Source organism: Thrips palmi, unplaced genomic scaffold (assembly GCF_012932325.1).
Source record: "Thrips palmi isolate BJ-2018 unplaced genomic scaffold, TpBJ-2018v1 HiC_scaffold_3, whole genome shotgun sequence".
Lineage (NCBI taxonomy): Eukaryota > Metazoa > Arthropoda > Insecta > Thysanoptera > Thripidae > Thrips > Thrips palmi.
Window position 1 is genome coordinate 6701193 of NW_023144630.1, and position 18330 is coordinate 6719522.

General features: G+C 56.0%; 5 protein-coding genes across 5 annotated transcripts; 1 reads left to right on the forward strand and 4 right to left on the reverse strand.

Annotated features, from left to right (window-relative positions):
* Positions 1 to 1505: 1505 nt before the first annotated feature.
* Positions 1506 to 4153, reverse strand: LOC117648470 (pancreatic triacylglycerol lipase-like). The gene is made up of 7 exons (XM_034390975.1): positions 3980 to 4153; positions 3817 to 3904; positions 3361 to 3506; positions 3021 to 3286; positions 2309 to 2616; positions 1940 to 2061; positions 1506 to 1613 (listed from the first exon to the last, which is right to left on the reverse strand). Exons 1-7 carry the CDS (start codon positions 4020 to 4022, stop codon positions 1600 to 1602), a joined length of 987 nt encoding a protein of 328 aa, XP_034246866.1. The 5' UTR covers positions 4023 to 4153; the 3' UTR covers positions 1506 to 1599.
* Positions 4154 to 4638: 485 nt separating this feature from the next.
* LOC117648051 (pancreatic triacylglycerol lipase-like) lies at positions 4639 to 8233 on the reverse strand. The gene is made up of 8 exons (XM_034390214.1): positions 8101 to 8233; positions 7805 to 7922; positions 7193 to 7338; positions 7000 to 7094; positions 6780 to 6927; positions 5689 to 6058; positions 4910 to 5325; positions 4639 to 4837 (listed from the first exon to the last, which is right to left on the reverse strand). Exons 1-8 carry the CDS (start codon positions 8141 to 8143, stop codon positions 4740 to 4742), a joined length of 1434 nt encoding a protein of 477 aa, XP_034246105.1. The 5' UTR covers positions 8144 to 8233; the 3' UTR covers positions 4639 to 4739.
* Positions 8234 to 8853: 620 nt separating this feature from the next.
* LOC117648008 (lipoprotein lipase-like) lies at positions 8854 to 11836 on the reverse strand. The gene is made up of 8 exons (XM_034390081.1): positions 11635 to 11836; positions 11251 to 11380; positions 10912 to 11057; positions 10726 to 10820; positions 10505 to 10652; positions 9783 to 10152; positions 9285 to 9454; positions 8854 to 9194 (listed from the first exon to the last, which is right to left on the reverse strand). Exons 1-8 carry the CDS (start codon positions 11675 to 11677, stop codon positions 9142 to 9144), a joined length of 1155 nt encoding a protein of 384 aa, XP_034245972.1. The 5' UTR covers positions 11678 to 11836; the 3' UTR covers positions 8854 to 9141.
* A 178-nt stretch (positions 11837 to 12014) lies between these two features.
* Positions 12015 to 15689, reverse strand: LOC117648007 (lipoprotein lipase-like). Its single transcript, XM_034390080.1, has 7 exons — positions 15284 to 15689; positions 14871 to 14988; positions 14413 to 14558; positions 14179 to 14273; positions 13795 to 13942; positions 12903 to 13272; positions 12015 to 12391 (listed from the first exon to the last, which is right to left on the reverse strand). Exons 1-7 carry the CDS (start codon positions 15324 to 15326, stop codon positions 12091 to 12093), a joined length of 1221 nt encoding a protein of 406 aa, XP_034245971.1. The 5' UTR covers positions 15327 to 15689; the 3' UTR covers positions 12015 to 12090.
* A 599-nt stretch (positions 15690 to 16288) lies between these two features.
* LOC117648009 lies at positions 16289 to 18282 on the forward strand. Its single transcript, XM_034390082.1, has 2 exons — positions 16289 to 17871; positions 18055 to 18282. Exon 1 carries the CDS (start codon positions 16543 to 16545, stop codon positions 17203 to 17205), a length of 663 nt encoding a protein of 220 aa, XP_034245973.1. The 5' UTR covers positions 16289 to 16542; the 3' UTR covers positions 17206 to 17871; positions 18055 to 18282.
* The last annotated feature ends 48 nt before the right edge of the window (positions 18283 to 18330 follow it).

Below are 18330 nucleotides of genomic sequence, written 5' to 3' on the forward strand. Positions count from 1 at the left end.
CTACAGCTTTTTCTGTTGGTGGAGTTGAGTAGGGAATCTGATTGCTTTCCGAATTTCAGGCCACTGAACTGTATAAGGCTAGAGAAACGTAAATATTGAACCTAGTGTTCGACATCATTTAGGGATATTACATTAATGGATGTGAAAGAACTTACATTAGAATCTTTCCGAATATTTCAGTTGTTTTTGTTATAGAGTCGGCGCCTTATAAACGTTAAAACGTTAGGGTTTGGGCTTAATTGCACCTAGCTAGTGCAGTGTGAGTGTAAATATTTCTGTGTTCTGAGGCCTCTGAAGCTCAAATCGCAAGCGTTACAGAAATCATATTTGTTGTTGATTTTGGTTGTTGATTTCAAAGAAAAGTCTTTTGCACATAGACTTCGATGTTAATGTTTCTTTCGTATGTACAATTCCCGTGTGACTTATTCGCATCAAGGAAACGACTGTAAGGGAAACAGTAAAATAATGTTAGAGAAAAGGTGCGACGTGTACAAAAGAGATGTTTATTAGCTTACTTACTCTTGTTGATCTAACCTGACTTGGAGTGCGTGACAACGAAGTGCAGCTTCACCCGGCCTTTGTCCCAGGGATACTGTCCATTGCTACCCAAGTTTCGGCCCACCTCGCGTTGCTCTCGCCTTAAAGGCCAGCGACTCCGTTCACTGTAAAATCAAAAAAGTTGAGTCCAATCAGCTTGGTTCGTTCTGAACATTATTCTGGCAATGAGAGTACTCCAGGAGTTCTTCCCTGAGGTTACGTTAAAAAGACGTCAATTTCCCTTAACTTTTTTTTTTCAGTGGATTGAGATTTTCTTACCCCCTCCCACCCCCTCTCTACTCGCCCTTCGAGGCAGACGCCTGGCTCGCGTCTCCCCGACAGGGCATTCAAACCGTTCCACTCCAACTTTTTTGCTCAAAACTGGTCCTGGGTATTTGCCCCGCCCTCCGGGCCCTTCCGGGTCTCCGTCCCACAGTGGGCCAGAAGACCGGTGGAGGCGGCCGAAACTCTGGACGCGTTTTGAGCTCCAGAGTCGCTAAATGGGACTCGAAACGAGCGAGTGGCCTCTCCAAAGGATTCCTTAACCGAACGAGCAATCCATTGATGGGGTCACACGTTCAGTCGAGTCCCGTTTAGCGACTCTGGAGCTCGAAAGGCGTCTGGAGTTTTGGCCGCCTCCACCGGTTTTCTGGCCCACTGTGCGTCCCGGACGGCTGTCCCCGCGCTGCTGCCCGTCGCCAGGCGCTCCAAAAGCAGGCAGAGTGGTAGACTTCTTCATGTGAATACTCTTGTGCCGGCGGGACTGGGCCTCGCCTCCGCCCGCCCCGCCGCCAAATCGTTAACTTGTGTGTTGATTGCATTTTTATTCCCATTACTATGTGGTATTCCGACCTTACGAGTCGAGTAGTTTGTTTGCTCACTGCAAGATGTGGATGTCGAGTGTTTGATGTCTTGTGCTGGCTCATGGTACATTGGACATTCGTGTAAGGTTTATTCAAATAAATACGTTTTACGATTGAACCCGTTTAATCTTTACTCGTAAACCGATTCACCCGTCATGATGCGAAAGTCGATGAAGGCCTGGCGGCGCCTGTGAGAAAGTCACCCGAGTCTTCCTGCAACAAAAAACAACAAAACGAGTTGCAAAAGTTCTGTATAACGCGATCAGTCTCAACTTAACGTTACGGCACAGGAGTCCTCTTAGGAGGAAAAAAAGGGGGGAGGGCGGCACAGTGGGCCAGAAGACCGGTGCAGGCGGACAAAACTATAGACGCGGTTTGAGCTCCGGAGTCGCTAAATGGGACTCGAACCGAACGTGTGACCCCACCAATGGATTGCTCCCCTAACGAGGAATCCATTGGTGGGGTCACACGTTCGGTTCGAGTCCCGTTTAGCGACTCTGGAGCTCAAAACGCGTCTAGAGTTTGCCGTGCAGACTGACCGGTGCTCTCTGTGGTCGTGGACGTGGCTGCGACGACCACCTTCTCCGGGCGGTCTCCCTCCTCGCCCAGGCCGAAGGGCGACACGCCGCCGGTGCGCAGGTAGAAGACGCCCCTCTGGTGACTGCAGTTGAACAGAAAGAAAATTCAATGTTGCTTTCAAAACGTCAAATTCAGCAAATAAGAAAAGTTTTTCTAAAAAAAAATGTTTGAATCGAGCGTGTGACCCCACCAATGGATTCCTCGTTCGGAGGGCAATCCATTGGTGGGGTCACACGTCCGGTTCGAGTCCCATTTAGCGACTCTGGAGCTCAAAACGCGTCCGGGACTTTGGCCGCCTCCACCGGTCTTCTGACCCACTGTGCACTCACGCGGCGGGCGCGGGGAAGCCCATGTACACGACGTTGGAGTCGTTGGGCGGGCAGGAGCCGCGCTGGAAGGCGAGCCAGGAGCGGCAGCTGACGGCGGGGAAGGCGGTCTCGTCGTTGACGGACTCGGCGAAGAACTCCCAGGAGCGCTGGTGGCTGCAGAAGAGCAGCGAGTCCGAGGGGCTGCCGGTCTGCGATACACTGCAGCCCGGCTGCGTGCGCCGGCCGCCGTTGGGCCAGAAGTCGACGGTGCCCTCGTTGCGGTCCGAGCCGAACACCCCGGAGTCGGTGTGGATCACGTCCACCCAAAACTCCCGAGCGTCGGGGGCGGTTCAGCTCGGGGGTCTGCCGGGCGCGCCGAAGCCCGGCAGGGCGCCGGCCGCCCCTTTGGGCAGAAGGAGGGGCCCCGCGTCCAAAACGTCTTGAGTGGTGTGGATCACAATCCCCCATCGAAGTTGGGGGTTCATGCACCCAAATGCCCAAGCATCGGCAGGGGGGGTCCACCGATGGAGGCGGAAAACGTTCAAAGTTTTCATTTTGAGCTTCAATCATTGAATTTGGGATCACAACCGAACGTGTGAAAACCCCATCAAATGGTTTGGGTTTTCCGGGGCCCAAACGAATTCCAAAATTTCTCTGGGGTCCATTGGTTCCCGGGAGCCCTCTTAAATGACTCCGGAGCTCAAAGCGCGTCTAGAGTTTTGGCCGCCTCCACCGGTCTTCTGGCCCACTGCCTACCTGTGATCCTGTAGGGCTTGAAGTTGAGGTACTTGGCCATGACGCCGGCCAGCTGGCCGCCCAGGGAGTGGCCGATGGGCCAGAATCCCTCCCTGGAGAGGCCGTTGTCCACCATGAGGTGCACCGCGCCGGCCACGGCCGCCCCGGCCGCCGTGACGCGGAGGTGGGCAGAGAGGTACGGAGCCCCCACGTACTGGCTCCAGTCGACCAGGACGAAGTTGTGCTCCCCGCGCCTCTGGAACGCTGTGCAGAGAGTGGCCGTTGTACAGTGTCGCCACGCTGTAGTTTCGGCAGTGTAGTGGAACCCGGAGCCTCACCTCGGGCCATCTTGCCGACGCTGTCGCTGTCCTGGGACTCCAGGTAGCCGTGGATGTAGAGCACGGTGGGCTTGGACGCGTCGAAGGAGGGGTCCGCCAGCAGGTCGGAGGCGTTGTGGATCGGGAAGCTTGCGTTGCGGGAGTTACTGTGGGGAGAACACGGTCAAAGCAAGCGTGGCACAGTGGGCCAGAAGGCCGGTGGAGGCGGCCGAAATTCTGGACGCGTTTTGAGCTCCAGAGTCGCAAAATGGGACTCGAACCGAACGTGTGACCCCATCAACGGATAGCTCTCCGAACGAGGAATCCATTGGTGGGGTCACACGTTCGGTTCGAGTCCTGTTCAGCGACTCTGGAGCTCGAAACGCGTCGAGAATTTCGGACGTGTGGAGTTTACAGCCTGCACACTTGAAGTGTGGAGTTCCCCGCTCACTTGCCTCCACAGTGCTCGATACCTACGTGAGGACGGTGAACTGGATCTTGGAGAACTCGTCGAAGAGCGTCAATACGTTTCCGGTTGAGTCCAGCAGCCTGCTTTGCGCTGCGGCTGCAAGTAAATCGCGTCGGTCAGTGAAAAATAAAATGAAGAAAAAGTACAAGTGCGGGTATTTGAACCACCGACCTCCAAGAACCGCCGCGCAAAGGCACAGCAGCGTCGCGTGCATCGTTCTGCTCTGTGCGGGCTGAACTGAGTCCCCGAGTGTCTCGGGAGGGTCGGTGTGCGGCGTTTCCTGTTTCCCAGTGTGGCGAGCGTCTCGAAGTGCACTGCGAACTGTGGCGGTCCTGCAGGGCCGCGGCCTTTTGGTTGCAGGCGAGGCACGGCGCGCTGCAGCTGTGGAAACACGGCGACGGTGCACTGTGCAGTGCCTGGCAGTGCCTTGCAGCACAAACACGTGCAAAAGTGCGCACGCCGCAAACATGTTTAGTCGGTGGGCGCTTTGCGACGCACAGTGGGCCAGAAGCCCGGTGGAGGCGGACAAAACCCCGGACGCGTTTTGAGTCGTTGAACGGGACTCGAACCGGACGTGTGACCCCACCAATGGATTGCTCTCCGAACGAGGAATCCATTGGTGGGGTCACACGCTCTGTTCGAGTTCTGCTTAGCGACTCTGGAGCTCAAAACGCGTCCGGGATTTTGGCCGCCTCCACCGGTCTTCTGGCCCACTGTGTGACGTCTTTTAGCTGCTTTGTCAGGTGCAAGGAGCGGATCGGAATGTCTCTCTCACACCCGTGGGCTCGTGGGGCTTCCCCTGAGGTGCGAACTGGGAAAAGGGTTGACTCTTCAACTGAATGTAAATGAATTTATTGGCACATTGGAAAAACGTTTTCTTCTTCATCCAAGTCCGTTTGCAGTGAAGTGCCTGGTCTGGCGGCAGACCTTTTCATGCCGAGGTTTGAGATTCGGACGGGCTGCCGCAGACGATGACAGTGAGCCACCGAGCAAGGCCGTTACTGGCCGCTTCAGCCGCACACTGTGAAACTAGGAAAACCAAATGATTAGTTTCGACATCTGCATGTTTAAATTCAGAGGTGCATCAGGTGGTTGTCTCACCGACGCTGTTGGCGTTGGTGGTGGGGGCGTTGGTGATGGGGGCGTTGGTGATGGGGGCGTTGGTGATGGGGGCGTTGGTGATGGGGGCGTTGGTGATGGGGGCGTTGGTGATGGGGGCGTTGGTGATGGGGGCGTTGGTGATGGGGGCGTTGGTGATGGGGGCGTTGGTGGTGGGGGCGTTGGTGATGGGGGCGTTGCTAGTGGTGGGGGCTTCAGTGATGGGCACCTCCGTGGACGGCCACTCGGTGGTGGGGGCCTCAGTGGTGGCCCACACGGTGGTGGGGGCGTCGGTGACGGAAGCGTCGGTGGTCGTCGTGGCGTCGAGGTTCTCCCCACTGTCAGGCCGGGCCCCGTCCACGCCAAGACCGAAGGGCTCCTCAGGGCCGGTCCGCAGATAAAAGGTGCCCGTGAGGTACCTACAATAATTCGGGAAAATAAAAATAAACAACACACTTCCAGAGGCCTTCTTTGAATTTCTAACAGCTGGACTGTGCTGAAGAGGCCACCAAGCCACCCGTTCCACAGTGGGATAGAAGACCGGTGGAGGCGGCCAAAATTCAAGACGCGTTTTGAGCTCCAGAGTCGCTAAGCAGGACTTGAACCGATCGCGTGGCCACACTAATGGATTGCTCTCCGGACGAGGAATCCATTGGTGAGGTCACACGTTCGGTTCGAGTCCCATTTAGCGACCCTGGAGCTCAAAACGTGTCTGGAGTTTTGGCCGCCTCCACCGGTCTTCTAGCCCACTGTGAGTCCCCCAGTCCACTCAATCGACTTACGCGCCCGGCGCGGGGAAGCCCATGTACACGACGTTGGAGTCGTTGGCGGGGCACAGGCCCTTCTTGAAGGCGCTCCAGGAGCGGCAGCTGACGGCGGGGAAGGCGGTCTCGTCGTTGACGGACTCGGCGAAGAACTCCCAGGACCGGCGGTGGCCGCAGTACAGCAGCGCCTCAGCGAGCTTCGTCTCGCCGACGTTGCAGCCGGGCTGGGGCCGCGTGCCGCCGTTCGGCCAGAAGTCGATGGTGGCGTCGTTGGAGGAGGAACCGCTGACTCCGGCGTCCGTATGGATCACGTCCACCACGACGGCGTCGTCGCGCGTCAGGCTAGGGATCCCCGGGAGGTTAAAGCCCGGCCCGGCGGGGTCGAGCGCTGGAAGAAGGCCGTGTTCCAGTACACTGTCTTACGCTGAAAGGCTGCACCAACACACTCTTAAAATCTTCCGAAGTATTTTGAGCATACGTATAACAAACTAAAATACTTTGTTATACAAAGAAATAGTTCGTAAATTACGAAGTATTTTCTTTGTAAGCTTACGTATGCTCAAAATACTTTGTTATACAAACTACTTTTGTTTGTAAGGCCCAAAATAGTTTGTAAGGTTTTCTCAGTGCATATTATGATGGAGATTTTCTCCATACTACCAATGAAATTCGTCAAAATATCTATAAGGTACAGTGAATTCTGAATGGTATGTTACAAAGTCAGCTGCACCACCATAAAATGGAACATTTTCACCATAATATGGAGAATCTTCACTGTAGAACATTTAGAGTGTACCGACGCACTCTGGGCCCGAAGAGCGGCACGGCGGCCGAAACTCTAGACGCGTTTTGAGCTCCAGAGTCGCTGAACGGAGCGTGTGACCCCACCAATGGTTTCTTCGATCGGGGAGCAATCCATTGATGGGGTGACACGTGCGGTTTGAGTCCTGGCTAATGACTCGGGCGCAACGCGTCTCAAATTTTGGCCACAGTGCGAGGCTGCGACCCGGCTGCCTGCAGGGTAAGCAACCCCCTGGCCACAGTGCAGGGCTGCGTTCGAGCTGCCTACCTAACAGGCGCCTCCACCGGCCCAAACAGCCTTGACGTACCCGTGATCCTGCTGGGCTTGAAGTCGAGGCTCTTGGCCATGACGCCGGAGAGCTGGCCGCCCAGGGAGTGGCCGATGGGCCAGAAGGTGTCCCGGTCGAGGCCGGCGTCCACCATGCGGTTCACCGCGGCGCCCACGGCCTCGCCCGCCTGCAAGGTCAAGGAGGGTTACTGGCTGTCCACACTGTAAATTTTGTTTCTGACAGTGGAATGTTTGCTTACGGCGGTGCAGCGCACGAACGAGGTGATGTAGTCGCCCTTCACGTACTCGCTCCAGTCCAGCAGGACGAAGTTGTGCGACCCCCGCCGGAGGAACGCTGCGCCACAACATTTCAAAAACTCTTATTATTTTAAATTGAAATATTTTTTAAAAAAAAAAGAGTATCAGGATTGTTGTATTTGAACCGAAGGTCACCTCTGGACACTGCACCCACACTCTCGCTGTCGTTGGACTCGGACCAGCCGTGCATGTAGAGGGCGGTGGGCTTGCCGGCGTCGAAGGCGGGGTCTGCCAGCAGGGCGTTGGCTTCGGCGATCGGGTAGCTGGTATTCCGGGTGTTGCTGTGGGAACAGCAGAGAGTGCACAGTCGGCCAGAAGACCGGTGGAGGCGGTCCAGATCCCGGACGCGTTTTGAGCTCCAGAGTCGCTGAATCCGACTGGAACCGAACGTGTGACCCCTCCAATGGATTGCTCTCCGAACGAGGAGTCCATTGGTGGGGTCACACGGTCGGTTCGAGACCATTTAGTGACTCTGGAGCTCAAAAGGCGTGTCTAGAATTTTGGCCGCCTCCACCGGTCTTCTGGCCCACTGTGTATCGGCAGGCGATTAGAAAACACCGGAAAGTTCCTACACAGAACGTTCTTTTTGTGGCACGAATGGCGGCTTCGTACATGTACGGTTTTGTTTGCAATACAAAGAAGAAATAAATCCCAAGTAGGTTTCGAAGAACTTTTTTGGAGCATTTCTCGGGGAATCTCATACAATTTAATAATAAGGTTCAGCAAGATCTATTAAATAGAACCCACGTGTAGAGAGTAAACTGAATCTCGGAGAAATCGTCACTGGTCAACGCTTTGCCGGTCGAGTTCAAGACGCTGTCGAGCCTGATCTCCAGATTGGGGTTCTTCCCGCCCAAGGCCGAGGCTGCATCAGCAGCATAAGCAGAAATAATTTTTAACTAAGTTTCATAAATGTTTTTATTGCAAAAAAATATACGTCTATCAAACGTGACAAGGAATGAATTATTAGTGTTATTTTCACCAGGTGGTCACACAAAAAAACTTTCAAAATGGGAGAAAATATCGGGAGTCGAACCACTGACCTACGAGTACCGCGACGCAGAGACAAAAGAGGGTCGACTTCATGTTCGGAAACTGTCAGGAACGGTGAACGAGTGTGCAGGTGGAATAGAGCAGACTGCGGTTGCGAGCAGGGCAGGACGGCATGGATCCCTCACGACTAGCAGTGGAGACGGCGACGGCGATGGCCCTGGCCATGGCCACCCGACGGGCCAGCTGGGCAAACAGCGCGCGGATCTCAAAATTTTGGCGCGTTGGCGACTCGTTTTGCTCACGTGATTCAAATTCACAGTGGGTTGGCGTGTAGCTACGGCCGCCCGGAAAGGAAGGGCGCACAGTGGGAGACCAGCAGAGGCGGCCGAAACTCTAGACGCGTTTTGAGCTCCAGAGTCGCTAAACAGGACTCGAACCGAACGTGTGACCCCGCCAGTGGATTCCTCGTGCGGAGAGCAATCCATTGGTGGGGTCACACGTTCGGTTCGAGTCCTGTTTGGCGACTCTGGAGCTCAAAACGCGTCCAGAGTTTTTGCCGCCTGTGCCGGTCTTCTGGCCCACTGTGCAGGACCCCGCAAAGATTGGGATATGTAGATTGGAACCCTATTATTTTGCGGCCTACGAAGAATGTCTCTCTCGCCATGGCAATTGCTTTTAAATGTTTTCCGCTTCCGGTGTTGCCTGCGAGGCAGGAGGTTGTTTCCCACATCAGAGAACAGTTTGCTGCGCTGTCTCAAGGTGCAGGGGGTATAGGGTTGTACCGACAAATTCATTGCACACACTTGCATAAGGGTTTCGCTCTTTATTTGAATCAGACTATCCTGTCATTCAAATGCCGCGTCCGGCGGTCGGTGTTTTGGGAGGGGGGAACAGCTTCACACATTCATTGTACAAAATTTGACCACATTCCACATTCAGGTGGCAAAACGCCTGTAAGTAGCCAACAAGTGTGGCAAAAACGTCAGAAATCTTAGACATTCTTGCACTTCACACAATCATTGTACATAAAATTTGACAGTGGGTCACCCCTCGGTTTTTTGGCGGCAAGCTTTCCTGTGCTGCCGCAGCGTTTAGCCGAGCCACCGCAGAAGACCGACGATACCGCCGCTGCTGGCCGAGTCAGCTGCAACAGGTGGGGGCGGTGAAAACTAGGATCAACGTCAGCGACACAGAGATTTGAGTTTTGAAATTTTGCGCGAGTTGGTCGACTTACCGACGCTAGGAATCGTAGTGGCGGCGTCGGTGGTGGCAGCTTCGGTGGTGGTGGCAGCCTCGGTGGTGGTGGTGGTGGTGGTGGTGGTCGTGGCCGGCAGGGCCCCCTCGACGCCGAGGGCGTAGGGCTTCTCAGACGCGGTGCGCAGGAAGAAGGTGCCGGTAAGGTCCCTGCGGTGCAGCAGAGAGAATCCAGTGTACACTTCAAAGGCCCTGCGTGTTTATAAACACCGCAATCTGGGGAAGCACAGTGGGCCAAGACCGGCGCCGGCGGCCAGAACTCTAGACGCGTTGTGAACTTCGGAGGTCGCTAAACAGGACTCGGACCGAACGTGTGACCCCACCAATGGATTCCTCGTTCGGAGAGCAATCCATTGGTGGGGTCACACGTTCGGTTCGAGTCCCATTTAGCGACTCTGGAGCTCAAAACGCATCCAGAGTTTTGGCCACCTGTGCCGGTCTTCTGGGCCACTGTGGAGAGCCACCCGGCCAGACGTACGTGGCAGGCGCGGCGAAGCCCATGTAAACAACGTTGGATTTGCCGACGGGGCACAGGCCGCTCTCGAAGGCGAGTAACGAGCGGCAGCTGACGGCGGGGAAGGCGGTCTCGTCGTTGACGGACTCGGCGAAGAACTCGTAGGACCGGTGGTGGCTGCAGAAGAGCAGCGAGTCCGGGAGGTCGGTCTCGCCGACGTTGCAGCCGGGCTGGGGCCGCGTGCCGCCGTTCGGCCAGAAGTCGATGGTGCCGTCGTTGGCGGCGAAGCCCGCGACTCCGGCGTCCGTGTGGATCACGTCCACCATGACGGCGTCGTCGCGCGACAGCTCGGGAGTCCCCGGGACGCCGTAGCCCGGCCCGGCGGGGTCGAGCGCTGGAAAGAAAGGGACCGGGTTCGAGTACCGATGCCTGCCGCGTTTTTTTCAAGAGTCTGAACCGAATGTGCTGTACTTTGAAGGCCAAATCATTCACTCTGCCTACCTCACAGGCGCGCAGTGGGCCAGAAGACCAGTGGTTGAGCTCCAGATTCGCTAAATGGGACTCGAACCGAGTGTGTGACCCCATCAATGGACTGCTCTCTGAACGAGGAATCCGTTGGTAGGGTCACACGTTCGATTCGAGTCCTGTTTAGCGACTCTGGAGCTCAAAACGCGCCTCGAGTTCTGACTGCCTCCACCGGTCCTCTGGCCCACTGTGCTGCACCGGCCCAGGTGGACTTGACGTACCCGTGATCCTGCTGGGCTTGAAGTTGAGGCTCTTGGCCATGACGCCGGAGAGCTGGCCGCCCAGGGAGTGGCCGATGGGCCAGAAGGTGTCCCGGTCGAGGCCGGCGTCCACCATGCGGTTCACCGCGGCGCCCACGGCCTCGCCCGCCTGCAAGGTCAAGGAGGGTTACCGGCTGCCTACACTGTAACAAGTTGCAGTGCAGATTTTGTTTCTGTCTTACTGCAGAGACGCGCAGGAACGAGGTGATGTAATCGCCATCCACGTATGCGCCCCAGTCCAGCAGGACGAAGTTGTGGGATCCACGCTGGAGGAACGCTGCGCAAGGAGGTTTGCAAGTTAGTATTTTTAGATCGAAAAAAAAGGGAAAAGCAGCAAACGATTGTGAGATTTGAACCCACGGTCATACCTCTGGACACCACGCCGACACTCTCGCTCTCGTTGGACTCCTGCCAGCCGTGCATGTAGAGGACGGTGGGCTTGCTGGCGTCGAAGTTCGCGTCCGCCAGCAGGTCGGCGGCATTGGCGATGGGGTAGCTGGCATTCTGAGAGTTCCTGCGGGGGACAACGCACAGTGGATTTGCCAGAAGACCGGTGGAGGCGGTCAAAACTCCGGACGTGTTTTGAGCTCCAGAGTCGCTAAGTGGGCCTCGAACCGAACGTGTGACCCCACCAATGGATTGCTCTCCGCACGAGGAATTCATTGGTGGGGTCACACGTTTGTTTCGAGTCCCGGGGCGACACTCACGTGTAGAGGATGAACTGGATCTTGGAGAAGTCGTCGCTAGTCAGAACGTCGCCGGTTGTTTCCAGCGCGTTGCCCACGACGGTCTCCAGCCCGCTCTCAAGCTTGCCGCCCAGGTCGACCAGTGCGGTGGCTGCAGCAACAGTGCCCGGTCAAATAAGAAAACGAAGCGACCAAAAGAGGAGGAAACTTCTGGAGTCGCTAAATGTGACTCGAACCGAACGTGTGACCCCACCAATGGATTGCTCTCCGAACGAGGAATCTATTGATGGGGTCACACGATCGGTTCGAGACCTGCTTAGCGACTCTGAGCTCAAAACGCGTCTAGAGTTTTGGCCGCCTCCACCGATCTTCTGACCCACTGTGCCCCGGGAGTCCAACACTGACCTCCGAGAACCACGGCGCAGAGACAAAACAGGGTGGACTTCATGTTGGGTACCCTGGCAGGGCGGGACGGTGAACCTGTGCGGAGGTGGACCAGCACGGACTGCGGTTGCGGCCGGGCCGGGCGGGTCCCTAGCGACTCAGAGAGGACGGCAACCCGCCCGGCCAGCTGGGCAAACAGCGCATGGGTCTCAAAATGTTGGGCTGCGGTGACTCCTTTTGCTCACGCGAGCTGTGGACACAAAGTGTGAGCCTTAAGCCGCCGCCTGAAAACCAAGTGTGGAGCGTGGAGCGATTGCTCTCTCTGGGAATAAACGAGTGTGATCGTCACGCTACACCCCGACCACCTCAAAGGTTCGTGTGGAGATTCATTACCCCCTTGATTAAAGGCTCTACTCTTTATTTTATGAACCAGAACATCAGTCATTTCACGTCGAGTTTTCTGGTGCTGCCGCAGTGTTAACCGAGCCGCCGAAGGAGGCCGACAAGGCCGCCGCTAGGAGTGGAGGTTGTGGTGGCGTCGTCGTGGGTATCCACGGCGTCGTCCTCGCCCCCGTCCTCGGCGTCCTCACTGGCATCCTCGACGGCGTCCTCGGCGTCCGCGGAGTCCTCGGTAGCGGCGGTGTCGTCGGTGACGTCAACGTGGTCCGCGGTGGAGGCTTCCTCCGCGTCCTCGGCGCTGGCCGGCCGGGTCCCGTCGACGCCGAGGCCGAACGGTTTCTCAGAGCCGGTCCGCAGGAAGAAGGTGCCCTTGAGGGAGCTGCGGTTCAACAGAGAGAAACCAGAGTGCACCCTGCACAGTGGGCCAGAAGACCGGTGGAGGCGGCCAAAACTCCAGACGCGTTTTGAGCTCCAGAGTCGCTAAATGGGACTAGAACCGAACGTGTGACCCCACCAATGGATTGCTCTCCGAACGAGGAATCGATTGGTGGGGTCACACGTTCGGTTCGAGTGATATTCAGCGACTCTGGAGCTCAAAACGAGTCTAGAGTTTTTGCCGCCTGCGCCAGTCTTTAGTGACCTAGAACGCCGTTTCCCGGCACAATCAGAGGAAGCAACTCAGCCCCCTTCCAGCGAGTGTTGCCTCGAAAGTTGGCAACCATTTGCATGATGCAGTAGTGTCGAAAGGGTTGCCAACCTCAGACTGCAATATCTGGAGTTTGCCCTCGAGAAGTTCCGTAGTACACGAAGGCTGACTCTGGCAACTCTTCCGACACCGCTGCATCGTTCGAAAATGTGCCCATGGCATCACTACTTCCACCTCGACGTACGTGGCAGGCGCGGCGAAGCCCATGTACACGACGTTCGAGTCGTTGACGGGGCACAGGCCCTTCTGGAAGGCGCTCCAGGAGCGGCAGCTGACGGCGGGGAAGGCGGTCTCGTCGTCGATGGACTCGGCGAAGAACTCCCAGGAGCGGTGGTGGCTGCAGAAGAGCAGCGAGTCCGAAAGGTCGGTCTCGCCGATGTGGCAGCCGGGCTGGGGCCGCGTGCCGCCGTTCGGCCAGATGTCAATGGTGCCGTCGTTAGAGGAGGCGCCGCTGACGCCCGCGTCCGTGTGGATCACGTCCACCATCACGGCGTCGTCGCGCGACAGCTGGGGCGTCGCTGGGATGCCGAAGGCCGGCCCTGCCGGGTCGAGCGCTGGAAGAGGGCCGGGTTCGAGTACCGACGTCTGCTGATCCCTTTTTGCAAGTTTCTGATCTTTGTAAAATGGAGCGGTAAGGTTCAGGCGCCTGGTAAGGACGGCCATGTCTCGTTTTGCAGTGCAGGCGGGCATGTGTCGGGCCCGAAATGGCATACGATCGTGGTCTAGCCCTTAATGGTAATGGTAATGACAAGGTAGGCAACAACCTGGTCGCAGTGCATGGCTGCGTCACGGCTGCCTACCTCACAGGCGCCTCCACACAGTGGGCCAGAAGACCGGTGGAGGCGGTCAAAATCCCAGACGCGTTTTGAGCTCCAGAGTCGCTAAATGGGACTCGAAGCGAACGTGTGACCCCACCAATGGATTGCTCTCCGAACGAGGAATCCATTGGTGGGGTCATACGTTCGATTCTAGACCTGTTAAGCGACTCTGGACCTCAAAACGCGCCTAGAGTTCTGACCGCCTCCACCGGTCTTCTAGCCCACTGTGCTGCACCGGTCCAGGCGGACTCGACGTACCCGTGATCCTGCTGGGCTTGAAGTCGAGGCTCTTGGCCATGACGCCGGAGAGCTGGCCGCCCAGGGAGTGGCCGATGGGCCAGAAGGTGTCCCGGTCGAGGCCGGCGTCCACCATGCGGTTCACCGCGGCGCCCACGGCCTCGCCCGCCTGCAAAGCACCGTTACTGACTGCCCACAAAGGCAGTGTTGCCACACGCGCCGGCGAAAAGTCCCAGGATTTACCGGCCAGTGTTGAAACGGTATTTGCCAACTAGGCACCTACATACTAGGCACCTGGGCTGAGTTGACAACCCCAACGCCTGGCGCGTTCTGGGAATTTTCGGCCCACCAATGTGGCAACTCCGGTAACAGGACGGATTTTGATTCTCTCATGTCGAGTCTTACAGCGGTGCAGCGCAGGACCGAGATAGCGTAATCGCCCTTCACGTATTCGCCCCAGTCCAGCAGGACGAAGTTGTGCGACCCCCGCCGGAGGAACGCTGCGCAAATTGGAATTACGAAACCGAATTGATAAATAGGCCTGGAGCTCCAGGACAAACAGTGGGCCAGAGGACTAGTGAAGGCGTTCAAAACTCCGAAAGAGTCGCTAAAATGGCTAACTACCGCAACTGAGCCTACCTCTGGACACCACGCCAACACTCCCGCTCTCGTTGGACTCCCTCCAGCCGTGCATGTAGAGGGCGGTGGGCTTGCCGGCGTCGAAGGCGGGCTCTGCCAGCAGGTCGGCGGCATTGGCGATCGGGTAGCTGTAATTCTTGTACTTGCTGCGGGAACAACGAACGTGTTTCGTGTATCGCCGGTTGAGCCTGAGACTGGAGACTGAACGGGGCACAGTGGGCCAGAAGACGGGTGGAGGCGTTCAAAATCCCGGACGCGTTTTGAGCTCCGAAGTCGCCAAATGGTACTTGAATCAAACGTGTGACCTCACCAATGGATTTCTCTCCGAACGAGGAATCCATTGGTGGGGTCACACGTTCGGTTCGAGTCCTATTTAGCGACTCTGGAGCTCAAAACGCGTCTAGGGTTTTGGCTGCCTCCACCGGTCTTCTGGCCCACTGTGCGGGGGAGGCACCCACGTGTAGAGGATGAACTGGATCTTGGAGAAGTCGTCGCTGGTCAGCAAGTCGCCGGTCTTCTCCAACGCGCTGTCCACGAAGGTCTCCAGCTTCCCTTTGAACGTGCCGCCCAGCGCGGCTGCAGGGATGCGTTACAGCTGCCTACCTCACAGGCGCCTCAGCTCAGTGGACCAGAAGACCGGTGGAGGCGGTCAAGGTCCCGGACGCGTTTTGAGCTACAGAGTCGCTGAATGGGACTCAAACCGAACGCGTGGCCCCACCAATGGATTGCTCTACGAACGAGGAATCCATTGGTGGGGTCACACGTTCAGTTCGATCCTGCTTAGCGACACAGGAGCTCAAAACGCGTCTAGAGTTTTGGCCGCCTCCACCGGTCTTCTGACCCACTGTGCCCCCGGGACTCCAACACTGACCTCCGAGAACCACGGCGGAGAGGCAAAACAGGATGGACTTCATGTCGGGCACCTGGCAGGGCGGGACGGTGACCCTGTGTGGAGGTGGACCAGCACGGACTGCGGTTGCGGCCGGGCCGGGCCTTTAGACACTTTAGCGAGGCGGCCACATGCCCCGCTACCTATGTAACAAGCGCAACTTCTCGGGCGACATGCATACCGAATTCGAGGAGATTAGTCATGTGCAGTCTGAATGGAGAGAAGCTGTTTGTTTCCTTTCAAAACCTCGGGCGGAGGGAATAACACTTTCTTCTTCCTCGCTCCATTCATCGGTCTGCAGACTGGCCCGGAGAGTCGCGTTTCCGTCGCTGTCTCTCTCGCACCTATGCGGGACGCCCCATGAGTGCGAGAGAGACAGAGCAACGAAAACGACTCTCGGAATCAGTCTGCTGCGCCGCGCGCACCAGTGCGTACAGTAGTGTTACGGCACCACCGTACAGGGCTATTTTTACGCGCAGCGGGCCAGAAGACCGGCGCAGGCGGCCAAAACTCTAGACGCGTTTCGAGCTCCAGAGTCGCTGAATGGGACTCGAACCGAACGTGTGACCCCACCGATGGACTCCTCGTTCGGAGAGCAATCCATTGGTGGGGTCACACGTGCGGTTCGAGTCCCATTCAGCGACTCTGGAGCTCAAAACGCGTCCAGAGTTTCGGCTGCCTCGCCGGTCCTCTGGCAAATCCGCTGTGCGATGCGGAGCCGTGCCGTTATCGCCAGTTCGTGCCAAGGAAGCTTAAGGCAGCCGACGGGGAATAGCGTCGCGAACTGTGTTTTTTGGCGAGCAGGCCGTGATGATAACCAATGAATGGCTACTTTCTGGCGCTATCTGCTGCCACCTGCCCGAGTGATTGGCGGAAAGGGGGAGGGGGTATATCTCTGGCATCGTAAAGATTCTGTCGGAGCAGCATGAACCATGCATCGGCATGGGGCGAGTGGAGAAGTTATCCGCGTCCGGCTATGCACCAGCGCTGAGGTCAGGCACACTGCCTCGGCCACAGCAGGCAGTGCGGCGGCGGTTTGATACAGTGGATCGGCCAGCCGCCTCTCTCGCCTGCGAGCCTGCCAGCCCAGCCAGTCCGTCGGCCAGTCTGGGCCCAGTCGAGTCGCGAACCCGCCTTGGTCCCGCGCGTCGGTTATTCCCCACCGTCGAGGTTTAGCAGCAGTGACCGAGATAAACCGAAATCATACAGTGAACCGCCAGCCAACCGTTCCAGCAGACACAATGGCAGCCTCCATCACCAAGCTGACGGACTCGTCCACCTTTCCAGTGTGGAAGAAGGAGGTAGAGGTCCACTTCACCTCGAGGAAGCTGATCAGCATTGTGGATGGGAGCCAGACCCCCGATAGCTGCTTGGACTGGGGGACCAAAGACAATGAAGCCCAACGGGTCATCCTGAGGTCCCTCAGCGGCGACGCGAAAACCCACGTCGTTACCTGTAGAACCGCCAAGGACATGTTCACAACCCTGAGTAAAGTGTACGGGAGGAAGCAGTGCACGAAATGTGGCAAGATGGGTCATTCAGAGAAAAACTGTTGGAGTGGCATGACATTCCCTCCGTGCCCACACTGCGAAAAAACCAACCATCCACAACAATCGTGTCTTAAAAATAAAGCTGGCGAGAAAAACAGAAACAATGAGAAGATGAATAACAAGCAGAACACAAACCACTCTCAAGCATCGAGCAGCATTAAAGCCGAGCCAGAAAAGTATATGAAAAGTGATAAGAAACAAAACAACAAGCAAAACGCCATCAAGAACGACCTGAGGAGTCGAACCCCTGCCCCTCCAGAACCACCGCGTAGTGACTCAGCAGGACCGAACGTGCAAGTGCAGCAGCACAAGAGTTTCCATTTTGAATTTTTTAATAATATTAAACTGTGGTAGGCGCGGGGCGGGCGAGTTATTCGCTCGCGGGTCAGCGAGTCCAGCGATACGGTGCTTAATCACCCAGCAGTGCAACCACATTTTGTCAGGCATGTTAAAAATTTTATTTATCAATTTACTGTGACGAAAATTATTTTTCTAAAACTAAATAAGCTATTATTTTGTTTATTTTTATTTACAAATTGAACTAGAAATTGTTTCACTTGAGTGGTAGCTGCTGCTGGCGGGACCCGCGATCGGAGTTGGCCTAAGTGAACGCGCCCCTGGGAGTGACGTCGCGTCGCGTCGCACCGAGCACAGTGTCCTGTAGATTGCACTATCAGTCTCATCGAGAGGGCCCGGCCGGTCAGAGCACAATGGAAGGCTTCAAGAAGTGCGAAAGCTGCGGCAAGAAAGGCCACACGAAGCAAGAATGCTGGGGCAACAAAACATTCTCTCCATGTAAATATTGCAAGAAAACCAACCATCCTCCAGAGTCATGCAGGTTCAAAGAACAGCACGAGAGGCAACAGTCACTCGATCATATCAAATGCATGTGTCAAACTGGGTGTAAGCATGGTGGCTGTAAGTGCTTGCAGAACAATATTAAATGCAAATCCGTCTGCCATTTCGGAACAAAATGCGAGAGAAAATGAAACAATGCACGTGTGTTGCCAACATTTCTCGGTAAGAAGCCCTTGTTTTTCAATCAGTGCATCCCTCATAAACCGTGTCCGCCTCAACGGTTTTCCCGCCTAAACCATCGCGATCACGTGCAAGTCGACCGACACGGCTTTAGAGGGATGCACATGTAAACTGTTCAATCTTGGGCGATGCACACAGGTGAAATAAGATTTAATTTGGTTCTAGGTTCTGCTCAATGATGTGACTCTGGAAGCTTCTATTTTTAAACAACAATTTGAGCGCTGGCTACTAAAATTGAATGTTTTTCGTGGTCTACAGATATCTATTGTCAGTTTATGTAATTCCTGGACTTTTGTTATTGAATTTACTTGTAAAGCAAGCAACTTCCTGTTGATTTATAATTTATGTTTTTGATTTAATTTTCATTGTCATTAAACTCCTTACTTGTGGCAAGTCGTTCTCATTACTGCATGCATCTCCTGTCTTAACCATAACCATGAG